Source organism: Microplitis demolitor, chromosome 6, assembly GCF_026212275.2.
Source record: "Microplitis demolitor isolate Queensland-Clemson2020A chromosome 6, iyMicDemo2.1a, whole genome shotgun sequence".
In the NCBI taxonomy this organism is placed as follows: Eukaryota; Metazoa; Arthropoda; class Insecta; order Hymenoptera; family Braconidae; genus Microplitis; species Microplitis demolitor.
In genome coordinates, this window is record NC_068550.1 from 8,633,256 (window position 1) to 8,645,710 (window position 12,455).

At 26.9% G+C, this 12,455-nt stretch overlaps 3 protein-coding genes across 3 annotated transcripts; 1 reads left to right on the plus strand and 2 right to left on the minus strand.

Moving 5' to 3' along the window:
* Nucleotides 1–6: 6 nt before the first annotated feature.
* LOC103570621 (vacuolar fusion protein MON1 homolog A) lies at nt 7–3,966 on the minus strand. The gene is made up of 5 exons (XM_008548418.3): nt 3,616–3,966; nt 3,240–3,550; nt 1,276–1,519; nt 736–1,211; nt 7–450 (listed from the first exon to the last, which is right to left on the minus strand). The coding sequence occupies exons 1-5, from the start codon at nt 3,808–3,810 to the stop codon at nt 207–209; spliced, it is 1,470 nt and encodes a 489-aa protein (XP_008546640.1). The 5' UTR covers nt 3,811–3,966; the 3' UTR covers nt 7–206.
* Nucleotides 3,967–4,258: 292 nt separating this feature from the next.
* LOC103570623 (partitioning defective protein 6) lies at nt 4,259–8,624 on the plus strand. The gene is made up of 4 exons (XM_053740152.1): nt 4,259–4,767; nt 5,785–6,147; nt 6,217–6,495; nt 6,562–8,624. Exons 1-4 carry the CDS (start codon nt 4,711–4,713, stop codon nt 6,922–6,924), a joined length of 1,062 nt encoding a protein of 353 aa, XP_053596127.1. The 5' UTR covers nt 4,259–4,710; the 3' UTR covers nt 6,925–8,624.
* A 1,526-nt stretch (nt 8,625–10,150) lies between these two features.
* LOC103570624 (uncharacterized) lies at nt 10,151–10,862 on the minus strand. Its single transcript, XM_008548420.3, has 2 exons — nt 10,752–10,862; nt 10,151–10,578 (listed from the first exon to the last, which is right to left on the minus strand). The coding sequence occupies exon 2, from the start codon at nt 10,567–10,569 to the stop codon at nt 10,258–10,260; it is 312 nt and encodes a 103-aa protein (XP_008546642.1). The 5' UTR covers nt 10,570–10,578; nt 10,752–10,862; the 3' UTR covers nt 10,151–10,257.
* Between the last annotated feature and the right edge of the window lie 1,593 nt (nt 10,863–12,455).

The following is a 12,455-nucleotide window of genomic DNA, read 5'->3' on the forward strand; positions in this document are numbered from 1 at the left end:
CGTAAATAAAAATTTTCTTAATTTATTTACATAATTCTTTAATACTTAATATAAATAATGAGCAACATGTACATATGTACTAAAATAAATTTACTTAATTAACGTGATTTAAAAGTTAATTTTTTTTTATACAATATACATTATTTTATATAAAATTAACTATTTATTTGTTAATATTGTAATTGTTGTTGTAATTTAAATTAAAATTAAAAAGTCGGTGAGTTAAGGATAAATAGTCTGTCCTCTTCTTTCTTAATCCACTTGAGCAGTTTACTTACTGCGTTTATTGCGTCTGGTTTAGTTACAAGAGGCTCAAAAGTTACGTATAATTCAAAACCTGAGGTCACCCATGCTAGCATCGTCTCTTTTTCTAGCTGCTGGAATATTAATTTTAGTGGACGGGTAGGCGAGTGGAGACGATGATGTAGACATTGATAGAGACCCAGTAGCCTAGAAAAATTTATTTTAATTTTAATTAATGTTTTTAATTATAATAAACAAAATTTATAGGTAGATGACGCGATTCTGCGTTACTTGAGTACCTACATTAATATATTCGAATAAAGTGGTAATTAATTGATTCAATTATTAATTAAACAGCTACTTTGTGCTTGGGGTGCACTAGATCTAAATATAGTGATGCGGGTACTCATTTTACTCGCAATCACATGCTTTTTAACGAGATACCATCGAAAAATATTTTAATTACTAATGACTTGAGTAATTATTAGTTACCTTTCAACTTCTTGATCAGTATTATAAGGAGGCTGAAAACCAGGACTCCAAAATTGTGCAGTACTTCTACATTTATAAAGAACATGTCGCATTTCCGGTAACCCAATTTCAGCAGTTGTAACTGACACACGATTCATCGACTCATTAATAGCTTCCAAACAATTAGTGCGCCTCAATTTTTCAACAATCTTCTGTTTGGCTTCCGAAAGAGTCTGAAAAACGTCGCGGTCGGCAGTGAGCAGCAACAAACAGGCTTGGCAGTCTTCAGCAAGGTAAGAAACATGCCCGTGCATGAACCCATTGGAATTGAACTTTGGCAAACAAATCGGCGTCCATCCTTCGGCTGTCTTGAAAGACTCAGAGCTTGCGACTAAATTTTGTATCAAATGCAAGTCCGCCGGGTGGATGAAAAATTTTTTCATCCTTACTAGTGTTACCAGTTGATTATTTGCCAACAATAATCCAAATACCAAATTCTGCAATAAATTTTTTTAAATTACTTTATACATTGATACATAAAATTTTTTATGGGTCAATTACCTTTATTTTACTACAAGTTTGAATAATTGTTTGCGTAATTGAATCTCTCATTGAAGGTAAAAGAGGCAGACATTTGACAGCACCAAGGAAAAATGCCGGCTCTCGGTCCATAAAATTAAGCAAGTGATCTATCAATCTTTCGCTACCCGTTAACAATCTTCTGAGATCAAAATTACGTCTCTGCTCATAAACTCTTGTTAAGTGTGACTGCGTGAGCACGAATAGAATCTGGTTGTACACGTAACTGTAATTATTTCAAATCAGTACTATAAATTATGTACCAACTGATTTAATTTCAATTAAGCTAGACTTATAGTTAATGGTATCCTATTCATTTTTTTTTTTTTTTTTTAAGAAATTTATCTAAAAATTTGAATGCTAGGGTAACGAGACCAAAAGCCGGACAATAATTATTTCTTTCGATAAATTAAAAAAAAAAAAATTAAGAAGTATAATTTTGGTTTTTTTTTTTGAAAATTGTATATAATTTGTAGCGTTTTAAATTTAAATGAGGGCCACTGGAATTGCTGTAGGTACTGAATTTAAGCAACGAGCAATTCTAAAAAAAATAAACCCGATTTCAAAACTCCTCATATTTTTACGCCAATTGAATTTTTTGTTAATTCAATATGTCACTATTTTATAACTAAATTTTTATCTGAAGCTTTAGAATTCTCTTCGCTGTCCAACTATTGACCTCGTTACCCAACCAAATAGTATTAAAATGTGAATTTAAAATTCAAGAGTATTTAAGGGGGGAAAGGGATTCGAGATACAAAAAAAAGAGCATATTTTTGTGATTTTTTTTTTCAGAGTACCTTCGTTATTAAAATTTTTAAAACTTGTGATATTATCAAGCATGATTCCACGAATATTCTGCTGAATTTTCATTAAAAAATATTGAAAAATAAGCCAGTGGTAGTGGGGAGAACCGAATCACCTCAAAAAAAAAGTTTCCATGTCTTAGGCAGGATAACTCATGACTGCTTCATCTGAAATCAAAAAACTAAAAAAATTTCTTTAGTACATAAGTTTATCTTGGATCTGAACGAAAGAATAAACAAAATATTTATTTTTGGATTTTTGATAAGGTGCGATCAAAAAACTCTGATTTTTGCCGAAAATTGTTCCTTTCGTTTAATTAAAAAAACAAGTTGTTATTGAAAAAAAAATAAGTCCTTCGTTCAGATTTAAGATAAACTTATGTTTTAAAGAAATATTTTTGGTTTTTTGATTTCAAATGAGGCAGTCATGAGTTATCCTGCCTACCGCATGGAGACTTTTTTTTTAAGGTGACTCGATTCCCCCCATTACCACTAGCTTATTTTTCAATATTTTTTTATGAAAATTTAGCAGAATATTCTTGAAATAATGCTTAATAATGTCACAAATTTTAAGAATTTTAATAAAGACGGTACTCTGAAAAAAAAAAATCACAAAAATATGCTCTTTTTTTTGTATCTCAGACCGGTTTCCTCCCTCAAACTTGAGTATTCGAATCATTTAAAAGTTTTTTTTTTAACCAGGAGCTTATATTCTTTATTTTTGTCCATCACAAAAATTCCCTAATAGCATTTATCTTTCAAAAATAACTTGAACAAATTAGTTGATTAAATTTCTCGTTCCAGATGATAAAATTTTTATGCAAAAACTATAGATAAAAATTATGTTATACTGGTGACAGATTTGCTTAAATTTATATTGCGAGGGTATTGTTAAAGTATTGATTAATTTTGCAGCAAATCTTTAGCAAGACTTTTGAAAGATGGTACGAAATTTAAGTCTTTGGAGTAATCATCTGCAGGAATATTTTTACTGTTCTGTAGAAAAGAATCTAGTGGAAGTATCTTGAGTACGATTTAAGTCGGTGTAATAAATAAAAATATGACAATATTGTGAACAAGACTGCACAGAAGTTGCTACGAGGGTATAATTCTAGGAAAATGATGTCATTAAATATTTACGTCAGTTGCAAATTAAGCTGGGCAACGCTCTCGAGGGTCTTGGAAACTGCCACTAAGATCAGGGGTCCCTTGATAAGGAACACGAAATTAGTGTCTCCAGCATGAACTGATTTTATGGTGTCATTACCAGCTTGGACGAATGACACCAGAGCTTGCATCACTCCCATTATGGTCACCAGCTTGTCTTCAGGACAGTGTCGGGAGTAAACGGGCTTGCCAGCTTGACTCAGCACAAAGATGTGTTTTTTCTGAGCGAGCCAATGTTTACAACGGAGTGGATCTCCGGCATCCATGACCGGGTTCGTTTCATCCTAAATAATTATCTTATTTTATTTTAATTAATTAATTTATTTTTAATAACAAAAAAAATACTTACAGCGGAATCATCTAGAGATGATTTCAAATCAGTGTCGGGAGAAAATGATCCCTTATCTATTTTTTGTTTTATAGTTTGATTTAATTGTTCATATTCTTCAAAAGTGTCATCAGTAACCAGCATTGTTTCTGTAGAAGCACCAGGTTCAATACCTGGTTCAACAATTCCATCATCAACTGGTTCAACTGATGCCATTTTTATTTTTATTCCTTTAATTTAATTACACAAAACTTGGATACATTTTGGTGGTTTTACTTTTATCTTATTGATAAAAAATTTAGAGGTTGAACAGTTGAAGGTTGACACTTGGTCCTAAGATTAAAATTTTAAACTGGTTGCTGGTAATAAAGATCTGATCAAGTATAATATAAACCAAAAAAAGTTTAGTGATAGAATTAATGCTGTAAGATGGGAGCACGTAGATTTAGACCAGAACTTATGCTGACTCAGGAGTAGGGATGTAAAATAATTGACTATTTGTTGGTAAGATGAGTCTTTAGCGCAGTTGGAGATGGCATAAAAGCTGTAAGATGGAAGCACACGGATCTGGAATTGTTATTGATGTTGAAAAAAGTGGTGCCACCATAAAAAAATAAAGCAAACTGATGATGCTATGACACGACGGGTGGTAGGAGGCGTGGAGGTGGACAAGATCGTTTCGTGTAAGTAAAATCGCGTTAGTTAAATAAAAAAACTTTTTTTATTTTAATTATTTTTTTTTTTATTCTTTAATTACTATTATTTTTTAAAACAGACTATTTACTTATATTTAAATAATTTTAACCTTAAAAATAATAAAGATATTTAATTTAATTTTTTAAATTAAAAATCTAAATATTTAAGTTGAGTGAATCAACGTTTAACAAACGGTTTATTTTCTATTGAGATTTTTTTTAACTACAAGATTGGAGTGAAATTTAGACGAGTTGGAAAAATAATAATTCTTTTTTATCAACGGGCGTGCCAACAAGTTTGTAAAATGTTTTTATGACTATTGATTAATAAAAAAGTGATAATTAAATAATTTAATTTTATAAATTTAAATAATTATTATTTTTATTTATATTAAACGACTTTACTAATTCAATAATAATAATGTCCAAGAGCAAACATCATCACATTGACAGCAACATTGTTGCTGTCAAAAGTAAAGTATGGATTTTGAACAAATAAAAATTTTAGATACAATTATTGACACTTACAAATTTATTTCATTTATTTATTTATTTATTATATTTAAAGTTAATAATAATAATATTAATTCATTTTTTAGAAATACTTTAATTAATATTTTTACAGAAACAACAATTAAAATTAACACATTTATAAAACTTAACAGCCCATATAAATAATTAATAAAATGTATTAATTGAGATGATACTGATGTACTAATTATTCGCCAACAAGTACACTTTATTAATTTGTCGAAGGAAAAAAAACTAAATAAAAAATTTAAATAGATATTTGTTTATTTAAATAATTTAAAACAAAATTAAATATTTAAATCAGATAAATTATTTATTTGATAACTTTTAAATTGTTTTAATTAATCACATTATTAAAAATTTAAATAATTATTCGTTATGAATTTAAATTATTGCGAAATTTAATTATTTAAATAAATATTTTAGAACGTTAAATATACCAGTCTAGATTGCGTTTTTTTTTTTACATTTTTTTTCGTACTTGCAATTATTTGCTCGTAAATTATCTCAAGTAACGTAAAAAGATGGATTTGAATATTTAGTTTAAAATTTTTAAATAACTTGGGTTAATACACGTGTGACCTGTCAATAATCAGTGCATCTTAATTTTTAGTGTACTAATCACTGATAATAATTATTTTAAAATAATTAACTATTTACTCTATATAAATAATTGATTTCATAAATTAAAATAATTTAACATCCGGATAACAACACTGTTATATTTAAAATATAAAATAGTAATTAATTAGCTGGTGAAAGTTAAATTACTCCATTACCATACTAAATTTAGTCTGTTTCGATATCAGCGACAATACTCTTTTTAAGTCATAAATTAATTTCTATAAAAAAAAATAGAATTTATTATTATCATTAGTCACTTAAATAAACGATAAAAAAGTGTCAATAATTGCGCCTCTTTATCAATTTAAATAAAAAGTACTAATAATTACTTGTGACGTAGTTCGACGCAGATATCATCCGTTTTTCAATAAATAAAAATAATCCAATTGGTTACGATGAATTTCGTAAAATACTCGCCGAGAAACACGAGCTAAATAAAGATGAGAAGGACAAAAATTTTAATATTCGCTACACGGATCCAACTGACAATGATTTGCTGCCAATAAATAATGATAATAATCTCGCACGTGCTCTGCTGGCCGCAAAGTCATTGCTTAAGATAATAATCACCCGAAATGGAGACAGTTTCGATGATAATCCCGGAACCGGGACTCTCAAGCCAAAAAATTTAATATCGAGTATTCTGGGCGGCACTCCTGGTAAACCCAGACCTCTTGTTTCAAACCCCCATGACTTTAGACAGGTAATTTTAATCCACAATCTTAATTCCTAAATTATTTAATTAATTAATTAATTTTTGATTATTAAACAGGTATCAGCTATTATAGATGTTGATATTTTACCAGAAACATGTCGCCGTGTGAGATTATTGAAACACGGCTCCGATAAACCTCTAGGTTTTTATATTAAAGATGGTGAAAGTGTTCGTGTATTACCACCATCAGCTGGCGGTGGATTTGAAAAAGTACCAGGTGTATTTATAAGTCGACTTGTACCTGGTGGTCTTGCTGAAAGTACTGGATTACTAGCAGTTAATGACGAAGTACTAGAAGTAAATGGTATCGAAGTTGCTGGAAAAACTCTTGATCAAGTAAGTAATTAATAAAATTCCCAATTAAATTACCAGTTAAATTTATTTAAATAAATAAAATTCTAGGTGACGGATATGATGATCGCGAACTCATCAAATTTAATAATTACCGTTAAACCAGCAAATCAACGTGCAGCAATGGCTGCACCAAGACGCGGTTCTTTTTCCCGCAACAGTCAGTTGTCGTCAGGAAGTCATCAGTCAACTCAGAGTATCGTCACAGGAAGCGCAAGCGACGAGGAAGCTGACGAAATAGTTGATCTGACGGGAGTTGCGCTTCATGACGATATTCCTACATCTTCCCACCATCATCATCATCATCAACATCAGCACCAGCATCCGCATCAACATCAGCACCAGCACCAGCATCAACACCATCAACCTCACAATCATTTTAATCATGACCAACCAGGTGTTCTTCATCTTTAAGGTAACCCGGGAAATTTAAATATTAAAGTCTAAAATGCCTTTCCAAGTGCCTCGAACATTTTTTAAAATAATTATATGAGTAATAACTTTATGAGTAATCAGTAATTAGTTATGAGTAACAAATATTATGTGCAGCTTAATGAGATGATTGTTATCAATGATTCATTTATATTTTATTTTAAATGACAACGTAACCTGAGTATTAACATGGTACTTAATTAATTAGCGAATGTACTTAATCAAAAATAATAATTACGTTCGAGAAATTTATATAATTATATTTTTAAAATTAAAATATACGAATTTATTTTATATATATATATATCAATTAGAATGTAAATATTTTGAGGAATTATTTATTTTTTTTCCTCTACCAGAACAAATGATCCCGAGTAATTGTAAATAAGTTAGTTATTGAAAAAAAGTAATTAAGAAGAAAACATAAAAAAAAACTTAAGCAATGGATTAAGTGTTGATAGCTCATTTTTATTAATTATTAATTATTAATGTTTAATTATATCAGGGAGAGTGGGGCAAAATAAAACATCACTTTCTAACAAAAAAAAATTTTTCCTTCAGAAAAAAATATGGGATGAGTTGGTCACACTAAATCGTAAGCATTTAAAAATTTCGACAAAAAAAATTTGTTTCGTGCTTATTATCTAGATTATTTTATTACAAATGGACAAAAAGTCGATTTGGGATAAAATAAATTTTAAATAAAAAATTTTTTTCGTCGAAATTCTAAAATGGTTCCAACAACGGATCGGCTTACCCCATATTTCTAGAGTCTATATAAACGCAGTTAATAAATAATTCGTCATCTTACAAAAATTCGTTTTTGAGATTTTTTTACTTAATTAATCCTTAGGAAATAAAAAATTTTTTTCGAGTAGTTGAACGTTAAAATAAAATTGTGCTTAGTTTCTATTTAAATACTAGATTGCAGAGGACCATTCAGTAATTAGAATAAAAATTAAAGTAATTTGTAGCGTTATCTATTAAATTAAAGTACTAAATAAACTTTTCTAATTACAAGTTAAAAAATTTTTGTAATTAATTTTTTGCATTACAATATTTTTGCTGTAATAATTCTAGCAATACAGTGTCAATTTACGTTAGATTATTTGGATTTTGTCGCCAAGTATGATTAGTAAATTTCCGAAACCGAGTCATATCGTATGAAATGTTTGTGAGAATTAAATTGGCTATTCTTTATTTCGTGATACAAAATTTAAGTTCATTTTTTATGGATTTGCTTAATTTAGGTTGTTAAACTATTAGGGTAGAGGTACCGTTTTTGGCCACTTTAGGGCTCGTTTTAGATACTTGAAAAATTTTAATAAAATAATTTGTAAAAGACGCAATGACGTAATTAATTTTTAAAATGTGTTCAAAGATACTTTTAACCCGCTATATAATGGTACTTTTATTTTACACTTTTTTTATTTATTAAAATAGAATATTAAATGTCCAAAAATGGAGCAGTGGCCACAAATTCTACCTCTATCCTATATTTTTTTTTCTTGGGGATTGATTAATAAAATCACAGAGAAGCAATTTGTGCCCGAATAATTTGGAAATAAATTGAATTAAAAATAATTTTGAATCTTTAAACGCAATTTTCTCCACATTACATCTATTTTGGCTTATACGTTATTTATTATCTACGTCCACATGTAAACATTTTTTTTTTTTTTTTTTTTTTTTTTTTTTTTTTTTTTTTTTTTTTAGTTAAAAAAAGGCATCTCATTTGGCCCTCCTCTCCCTTACAACTATTAATATTATAATTATTAGTATTATAATGCACATCCATTCCATTTTAATCGTCCAATTATTATTAAGGCACGCCTATTCGTGCACGCTCCATTTACACATGTATTAATTAATTGATTGATAATTATTGTAATGACCCATGTACTTAACGTTAAAGTTTTGGAATTTTAATATAATCAACAATCAACATTTTATTAATGTTATTAATTGTTAATAATTGTATTTGTAATTGTATGTTTTCAAACTGACAATATATATATGTTTATATATATATATATATATGAATATTATTATGTATGTATTTAAATTAATTATCATCAGATTTTTGCGATCTGATATTTTATGACTTTTTTTTTATGAGCAAATAATAAATAATTTAAATAATTATGCAGTTGGCTGGCAATTCATTTTAGACGATTAGAGTAATGAAGTGATGAGTAATTTTTATGAAAGTTTTCTACGGCAGAATTTTATTTATGCAAAAATTTTTTTTTGCAGTAGATTAGCTGTAATATAAATTTTAATAATCTTTGAATTTATTTTATTTGAATGTTAAATTTATTTGAGATTCTACGAATGTGAATGTAGCACACATCAGACAAATTTAAAATCATAAATAAATACGGTATATAATTAAAAAAATAATATTTATAAAAAATGCACTTATTAATTTCAAAATTTTTTTATGCGCATTTTTTAAAATTTTATTTTATCAATTATTTACTCTATTTATTTATAATTTTAAATTTGTCGGATGTCTCCTAATTCACACTCATATAATTTTCAATAAATAATACTATTAAGATATCAATTTGTGAAATTAGTTTTCTATGAAATTTTATTCCATAAAAAAGGGCCAGATGATTTTTTTACAATTCAAATTATGACTCAATATCTTATTTTATGAAATTTATAAATTAAGTAACTAAAATTAAATTTATCACTAAACTATTGAGATACAACAAAAATGTATAAGAAAATTTGTAGGAAAGTAAATTCTCTACAAAAAAAGTTTATATAATGTTTTACTTAAAATTATTCCTTCATAAGATATCTCAATTAAATTAAAAATTTAAATTCACTAAAAATTTTTTTCAATCTGAAACCGATAAATAATTACTTTTAAAATAATTTATACATTAATTAGTTATCAACTTCATCAATCACTCAATTAAAAAACAAATTTTCACTTAAAATCTTTATATTTTTATAAACCAATATAAAGATTTTTAAATTTCAATAAAAAAAAAAAAATTATTATTCAATAAATATATTGGTTACTAATTAGTATTATAAAAAATGGTATTACATTAATAAATATACAATACATGATTAATTAAAACTAACTCCATTAATGATTATAATAAATATAAATGAATAAAAATAATGTATATACTTATGTAATTCTTTGAAACAAAAGTCTTTAAAAAAAAATAACAACAAATAAATATTCTATTTTACAGTATAATTTATTATTTTTTAGAATAAACTACATTAATAATAATTTATTTATTAACCAATTGATTATCAAGTAATTAGTAATTAATTGAAGTGAAACTAATAGGAATCTGGTCTCGGAGCTTTTGCAAAAAGACCATCAGCTTCACGCTCCCCATCGTGGTACTGTCGCGCACGTTCCATGTTCATAATCCTCATTCTCAAGATCTGCTTGTCCCTCCAGACACATTCGCGAAAGTCTTCCAGGAGAACACGGCACTTGGTCTTGCCGTGATGAGTTCCATAGGCCTCAAGACAGTCAACTACTCGGAGCTCGTGTTTTGCACACTCAGGATGGTCCTGGAAGTTCAGAAGACCTCCGAATATGTCAGTGAAGACATTACGGAACCAAGGTGTAACCAGCAGTGACATTGTTGTGCTCTATAACAATTATAAATATATATAACTAACTAGGTAAATAAATATGTAAATTTCTTAACCTATTTAAGTAATTACGCAATTACGTGATTTAAGAAATTGTTGACACAAAATGTTTACTCTATTTTATTTTATTTAATGAGATAAATTTTTTATTTGTTGATAAATATTTTTACCTTTTTATTTATTGATCAATCCTGACTATTATAAATATTTTTCGGACACAGATAAATGACAATTGAGAGCCAACAGCAGAACAGCTGTTGGTAAAACTGAAATGATTTTGAAAGTTGGTAATGATTTTTTTATACGCATCCAGAAAACTAAAAAAAAGTTTACTCTGATGTTTGATATAAATTAATGTGTACAATTTTGGAATCCTGGATTTTATTGATTAATTTATTTATTATTTGTTATAAATTGTTTATATATTAATTTTCTATTTAGGGTTACGAGATCAGTAACCGAGCAGCAAGACTAATTTTAAAATTTTAGTAAAGATAAAGAAAGTGTTGAAAAATCCAAAAGCGCACACCTCAATTGCTCATTTATTTTCGATTATTACTTGTATTTTATTATTATTTTGTAATATTAATTAATTTTTTTTTTATTATGAATTTTTATTTATATTTTAAATTATTAAATGAGTGTGAATCTAGCAGAGATCAGATAAATTAAAATTGTTAATAAATAGAGTAAATAGTTAATAAAATTAAATTAAAAAAAAATCCACGTTTAAAAAATTAAGAAGTGCATTTTTATAAATATAATTTTATTAATTATTTATAATTTTAAATTTGTCTGATGTCTGCTCTATTCACACTCGTATTATTAATATTGAATTTTTTAAAAATATTATTAAAAGTATAAAAATTTGGCGGTAAAATACATTGTAATTTTGAAATTCAATGGACAGACAGTTGATAATAAACTATTTAAAGATTTGTAAATTAGTGGGAAAATCTGATTGAAATCCTATTGGATTCAGATTAACTAAAATCGATTTCAATAGGAAAAAAATCCGAAAAATTCAACTTTGAGTTCAAATCTGTCTCAAATTTAGAATTTCTACATGTCGAAATTTTTTGGAATCTTAATAAAAAAAAAAAAAAAAAAAAAAAAATATGCACATGTAGAAAATTGAAAAATCTATAGGTGCAATTTTTTCAAATATTTTTTTTTTTTATTATTTATTGCTTAAAAAAAATCCAAAAATTATTGGACGTCGGCTAACTTCAGTATCATTAATTTCATAGATAAAATAGATGATTTTTTGATTTATAATTATTTATGTGTATTAAGAATAATTATTTATGTACTGGGAAAAACATATTGTGTCATTTACTATTATTTTAGGTCAGAATTGTCTAATTATAGTTCTGACATTTAATGTTTAACCAATTGAGGTAAATGACTAGCAATTTGAATTTGAATTTTTTTGTAAATTTGAATTGGTATGAATTTAATCATCTAATTAAGTTTTTACTAATTATTTATAGTATCTTATATATTTTATAAATTATTTTACTTTTGTCTTTCAGTGCTTGATAAATTCCTGAAAAGGATGAAACGTTGTACAATAATTGTTAATAAACATTAAATAATAACAACAATATTGAGTCCAATTACCTATGAGTTATTTGCGGATATTAAAAAATGTACACGTACCAACATAATTTAAATTCATAGATAAAAAAAAATTGTACAGTCGAATTATGGGTCAAATATTAAAATTTTTCTAATCTACAAAATTTTTCTCTAGATTTTAAGGAAAACTATGGCCTAGTATTTTTTTAGATCTTGCTCTTAGAATCATTCCATACAAAAGTGACATTTCAATTTGTGTTTCTAGACCCTGATTCAGAAATCTCATTTGGAAT